The sequence below is a fragment of the Glycine max genome, chromosome 14, assembly GCF_000004515.6.
Source record: "Glycine max cultivar Williams 82 chromosome 14, Glycine_max_v4.0, whole genome shotgun sequence".
Classification (NCBI taxonomy): domain Eukaryota; kingdom Viridiplantae; phylum Streptophyta; class Magnoliopsida; order Fabales; family Fabaceae; genus Glycine; species Glycine max.
In genome coordinates, this window is record NC_038250.2 from 48189353 (window position 1) to 48196350 (window position 6998).

The window sequence follows — 6998 nt, forward strand, 5'->3', positions numbered from 1 at the left end:
GTGCAAACAAGATGTGGAGGAAAAGGAAGGGACGGAAGAATAAAGAAGGACGAGTGAGAAAAATATTCCTGAATCCTATTTAATCTGTTACTTTTTATCCCACACTTCACCATAGAATAAAATTTTAACTAGGATGATAAAATTATTTTATCATATCTTATTGTCTTACAAAACAATGGATTAAAATAAGATATAGTAACACCCCCCCCCCCCCCCCTCCGGAAACTTGTTTCTGTTGTGTATTTTTTTGGAATTCATACATAACAAAACAAGTTTTCACCATCGACGAGATAAAAAAAATGTGAAACAAAGATGAAGGGGAAGGGGGTGAACAGTGAACTCACCTAGTGCCAGAGGGATAGGAAGACGAAGGGGTGTGCCAAGGGAGGAATGAGAAAGGGAGTGAGAAAATGTTGGAGCTAGTAAGAGAAAGAGTTTTAAAATGGGGAGTGAAGGGGTGAATAAAGTGAGGTATTTTAGAAATTCATTAAAAAAACAAAAATTATACGCGTGAGAATATAAAAAACTGTGTGAAACTGTGAATAACATGGCCCATATTAATAGAAGACGCATCACATGTAGCTCGGCCCATTAATAATTTTCAAAATATTACGAATATATTACTTCCATTCCTTTCTATTTTTTTCACTTATTATTACTTTTATTCATATTTATTTATTATTTTGCAAATCTAAAAAAATTATTTATATTTCTTAATCCGTAACATTATTTTTAAAACGAATAAATAAAAAATAAACATAATATCATTAATAATTACATGATTTTCAAGAAATTTTAATGAATAACTTTCAAAAAATTCTAGTTAATAATTGATTGTGTTATTAAACATAATGCTAACAATTCTCTTAACAAACACGTATACAGTACACTCCCTACCCAAAACTCCTTCATATAAATAAAAAACTAAATTAAACGATCAAGTTCAAACAAACTTTTAAGGTTTTATTTTTTTTTTATTGGGGTCACAATGATATTATTATAAAGTAATCACTAATTTTATGGGTAAGCTGTCTTCGATGAAATATATGATTAGTCACCTTTATAGTAAAATTTCTTTTAATTATATTTTTTTTATTCAGAAAGCTCAAATTCAAAATTTACTTAAGAAAATTAAATTTAATTTCATTTGGACCAACCACATGTTAGTAAATTTATTACTTTGTTTATACAATCAAACTTAAACTTTAATTTTGCAAATAATTGATATATAAACTTTATATAATCTACAACGAATTTATACAGTAGTAGGTTTAATTTATACAGAATTCTTTAGTTTTATTATTTTTATGTTCATTGAAAAATATGACGAACTTTTCAGATCATTAATGTTTTGAATTTTCTTATAAAATGGAGGATAAGGCTTTGTTGTTGTTCTTATATAATGGAGGAAGGTTATGATTTTTTTTATGATTAATATAAAAATTTTAATTCATTTAACTCTGCTCAAACCCTCATAATCAGTTCCCAAGCCCAAAGAAAAGATGAGTTTTGTTAAACCTTCAATTGCCACCGTAAAACTCGCAACTATGACACATGCATCAGCATCACTCATCTACTAGTATGAAAGTAAATGCTAAATTAATAGTACAAGAAAACAAACTAATCAAATCATAATTACTCTAAAAATTTGAACTAAGTTCTTTTTCATAATTAACCAAACTTAATATTTTAAATACTTTTGTAATAGTATTTCTAAAAGTAGCATTTTGAATAGTAGCATAATTTTCTGATACTGCAAAAAAAAAGAAAAAAAAAGTCAACATCTGCAAACTGTGTCCATTCCATGCACTCACTAGTGAAACATGATTCAAAACAAATTCAAACTGCATCCAGTTGTTATTATTAACATGCTGCTACTCCACTGGGTTAATGTCCATAAAACTGAAATTACATGAAAGCAAACAAGAAGGCTCTGTGGCCATAACATATTTACAAGCACTCAAGCTTATTACATAATCCAAATTAGCTTGAGTGCCCTTGAGAAATTTTCATCATCATATCTAATAACCCCCTTGTATGAAAGCATTCAAGCGCTCCACCTCTTGTCGGTGCTCGCGCACCACAGCACGAACCACATCTCCAATGGACACCATGCCAACCATTCCCTTTTCATCTATGACAGGGATGTGTCTGATTCTTTTATCTGTAAAAAAAAATCAGAATAAGAGAAGAAATATTGAGTTACAAGCTTATGTAATCTCTCTGTTTCATATCATAATAATGATCATTGTCAAGTTATATGATATCTTTTAAAATGAATGATACATGCACTGACAATGTAATGTTTTTTTATACTGCCATCCAATTACAAACCGTGGCGTATGATAAGTTTGTTAATTTTTATGATAGTAACTATCTCAGAAGTCATACCAAGAATGATTTTTTATTGTTAATAGTGTAAAAGCTCACATACCAGTCATCAGTTGCATAGCCTGTAGAACTTTGGTATCAGGGGTGACTGTGATAAGTTTGTTCTGCAGCCAGGACATTCGAATTTTAGTTTAGATATCATGAATGGAGGAACCACTAACTAGGGGAACAGTTCAATTGCAGGTTCCCTTTACAATAATAGCAAGTTTGGTAAAGCTTGATTTTGGAAAAAATATTTGTCTATTTCTCAAAAGCTCTTTCAGCAAGCTGGCAAAAATAAGCCATTATTTCTACAAATAAGCTGAGCTAAACACAAAAAGTACAATGATACACACCTCTTCAGTCATAATATCTCCAACCTTGGTAGACTTGGATGATCTTCCCTGCACGATGATCTTTCTTAAGTAATCTGGATAAAAAGATGACCAAATAGTTAACATCAATGACCCAGGGACAAACATAATCAACATACAGTGCTGTAGATATTTAGACCATTTAACTGCATCCTATAATATATTGATACAAACCCACACAATTTTCATCCACTACAATATGCGTCTTTTTCAGGATCATTAGCTAGTTAGCCAATTTTGCTTTTTCAACATAAATCATATCATTCTCGTCAAAGGACATGCGGGTATTTACAGCACTTGATAAAGATTCTCAAATGCCAAATGCACCATTGGATTAATATCACCCATCTCGTTGTTGTCTTTCTTGTATTTACAAGATGCCAAATGCCTACAGTGTCAAGCTTGCAATCTCATTTTGCTTGTTCAGTTATGCAATTATGCATATGTTGCTTGAGCTTATTGTGCAGAACATGTAGTAGAATTGAACTATCTTACCGAAACTATTTCCCTAAGATTATATAGAATTTTGGCATCATAGATGGCAAGGATAGAGAGCAAGAGATGAAAGAGCATAAGCAAGCAGTTTTTCCCACTCTTCCTTTGATTCTATAACATAGAACATTTAAATTCACTACTTTGCATTAACTAAGAATTCCATAGGGACATATTAGCATAAAAGATATTGCACATTCATGTTTTGATTCCTTACAGAAATTCATTTAATAAACTACACTTAATTTTAAGAGGAAAAGTTACTTTAAACACCCTTCAAAAAAAAAATATTTACATCCTTATCTTATCAGATACCTCTTTCAGTAATAATCCCTGCAATTGCCTTATTCGCATCAGATTTCACAACAACCAAAGCTCCAACATTGTTTTGGGTCATCTGCAATGGATGCCAATGCAGCAAATTTCATCAATCCTGTATAAACAGCTACAAATTTATTGCAACAAAAATCAAATATCCATTACCGATTTAACAGCATCATAAACGGTATCATCTGTGGTGCACCAAAGCCAGGAGCCATCAGCACCCTTGCCTTTATCATTCAAGATGTCTGAAATTGTGGTGCTCTCAAAACCATGCTCCTCAATGCGAGCAGGTGTAACAGATTCAAACCGCGAAGAGACAATTGGCTGTAACAGGGGGTTCACCATGCGCACCCGTTGTAGAACAGCATTTCTAATGACATTCCCGTGTGACAAAAATGATTGAAATCCTCCTTGCATTTTAGCTGTCTTGTAACCAGATAGCACATATTAGAATTTGCAATTTAATCAGTCTCAAGTCTATCAATGTCACAGATTCAAGGGGAAAAACAGTGATGAGCATTTCACTCTGCAAAGAATTTGACAGGATCCATGTACTTGCATATATTTGTTTCAATTGGATTCAGGATTGCATCTTCCAAGTTCAAAAGGAGAACCAAATAACTCTCTATTCCAGCTAACAAACAATTGGATCAAATCATTGAAACCATTTGATTTACTAAACTTCATTAATTCAAAGAAGAAAAAAAGAATCACAAACTTGAAAACTGAGACATGGGAGAGAAAGAGAATCCATCACCTTACAAGTCACAAGTACCAGAAGCTGAAAATATGTCAAAATATTTTTTTTAAAAAATAAAAAAAGCAATGAAACAAAAGCAAAATCTACAGATCCAATCCAAAAAAAGAAAATGAACAGGGAAAATTGAACCACACTCTCACCTCTCCTCTCTATTCAGATTTGTTTCTTAGATCACCAAAGGCTCATCATGGATTGGATGTATACATATAAAAGCTTATCAAAAACCAAACTGGTCCCCCAGAAACCAAATCAATCAACACAGTTAATCACAACACAACCCTACACACATCAGCATCAAAGAAGCGTTAACTAAAATTAAATCCATGAAAGAAGCCTTCATTTCATTTCAAGGTACCCCTTTTGAATTAAATTTACATAGGTGAGACGTGGACCCTTAGACTTTATTCATGATTGCTCAGAACAACAACATATCAACCAGAACTCAAAAAAAAAAAAAAAAAAAAAAACTAGTATTCAGATCCATCATTTACAAAGCTCAAACAAAAGAAGGGTACATAGATCAGAGGAAAAAGGAGAATACCAGAGAGAGTAAAGTGAAGGTTGTGAAAGAGAGAGCGCGAGAGTGAGAGAGAGTTAGCGGCGTAGAGATAGAATATGGCTGAGCTGAGCCCTACCCTCGTAAGACACTGACAACACTTGACTTGTTCCTCAAAATCTCACAATAACCGTGAGAGTGGGGCCCTCACTATACTTTTGGATTATGACATTATCCATATTACAATTTCTTTATTACGTATAGTTATTATTGCAATTTGCAAGATGCTGACAGCCTATCTTATCTGTTACCTATTTGTTAGTGTTGTATCTGATTATGCTCAAGTTTTATAAATATTTGGGAATCTTCAGATTTAAAAAAAAAAAAAAAATATATATATATATATATATGTTTGTAACGTACTTTTGACTTATTAGAAAGTGGATTATATATGTCTTATTAAATTAGAAATAAAACTAGTATAATTAGCCTAGAATGTTTTAATCTCTTTAAAGATTTAAAATTTAGATTTCTTAACCTTACTAAAAATATATATATATAAAAAAAATTCTTACGCAAAATCATGGAAGAAAGAATGAGAAAGATGGGTTCATGATTTATTATGACATATATAGGCTATCTTATTTGTTACCTAACAGTAATGATGTGTGCTAATATGTTATTAAAACTGGCAGGGAATCTTTTTTAAAAAATAATAAAATTTAGTACTATTGACGTATTATTTTCAGTATCAACATTCATAACATATTTTGTTTTGTCATGTGATTGAACTAATAAACGAAGTAGAAACTGAAGAAGAAAAAAAAGATGTTATGAATGTTGATCCTTGATACCTTCAATACTTGTTATGAATGTAGAAATTGATCGAACTACCAAATGAAGTAGAAATTGAAAACAACTAAAGCATAAGTTAACTACATATAAGATCAAAAACCATAACAACACCCTTCCAAGTTTTCCAACTAAACACTAAATAACACAAAACTGTGAAGAAAAAGAACAAATTAAGCATACCAGGTTTAGTGTAGATTCCTCAAGTTGTCCACACCAAGCACAATTCAGATCACTTTCCAAATTAAGCCCACAAATGAACCTTAGAAAAACATAACAATTTATGAAACCATAAACGAATGAACCACGACACAACCATCTCAAGGGCGTGAGAGAGGATTCTTACCTCGATGAATTCTTACACGAAAATGGCAGGTAGTGCCAAAGGCAGCGTAGCAGGAGCAACACAACAATGAAGTGAGGCTATGTGGCACGTAGCTTCGCAAATCAAGCACGAAAGGGTGCAACTTTAGGCACAAGAGGGTGCAAGAGAGAGCAACTCAGGCGCCACAATGGTATAGAGCCAGCACGACGGCCACGAGAGTGTGAATGGGCGCAAGAGACACATAGTGAGAGCTAGGTTCCAGAAGTGAGAGTGCCACTATGAAAAGGAGAAACCCAACATGGGTAATTAAAGAAACATGTGTGAAATGTCTTTTCTACAAAGATTTTGTGAAAATGGGTGTCTAACAAGTTCAAATTATTTACAAAAGTGTAATAGTGTTTTTTAGACATTGATTTTAATAGATTGGTTGTTGAACAAGTGTGTTAGAATCCTCTTTTTATAGTTTTATAGTAGTGTCAAATTTAATTCGTCTGATTCATCAACTAAGTTTCACAAATTAATTAGCAAATTTCAAACTAATTTTAAGTTTATTCTATTTATTATCAAACCTAGTTGCAAGAATATTGGAGCTAGACATGGGTTGGAATTTTCAACTCCAAAACCCATTGATTAGTGATAACATTTCTCAATAATATCTAACATGCCTAAGAAATAATAATATATTCTTAAACAAAAAAAAAAGATCTTAAAAAACTTTTATATTCTTGGATACACATAAATCTTGGATAAACTATCACAGTTCTATCACCAACTAAAACCAATTATCCATTACTACAATTACAGAATCTAAAAAAAGTATAAAATAAAGAGATAGATACACACGATGCAAAAAATCAGATTATGTTAGATAAATAACTCCAAACTACGTAGAAATTCAAGTCATATATTCATTATCATTAAACTAGCAGAGGGTTTTAGTTATACAAAGAGAACAAATAAAACAAGAAAAGAGAACAGGTACAAGTCATATTGGTGCTAGATCTA

General features: G+C 32.0%; 1 protein-coding gene across 4 annotated transcripts; it reads right to left on the minus strand.

Annotated features, from left to right (window-relative positions):
• Positions 1-1827: 1827 nt before the first annotated feature.
• Positions 1828-5050, minus strand: LOC100527191 (uncharacterized). Of its 4 annotated transcripts, none has more exons than XM_006595467.3 (6): positions 4862-5050; positions 3720-3986; positions 3552-3633; positions 2727-2800; positions 2435-2495; positions 1828-2164 (listed from the first exon to the last, which is right to left on the minus strand). In XM_006595467.3, exons 2-6 carry the CDS (start codon positions 3975-3977, stop codon positions 2022-2024), a joined length of 618 nt encoding a protein of 205 aa, XP_006595530.1. In that variant the 5' UTR covers positions 3978-3986; positions 4862-5050; the 3' UTR covers positions 1828-2021.
• Between the last annotated feature and the right edge of the window lie 1948 nt (positions 5051-6998).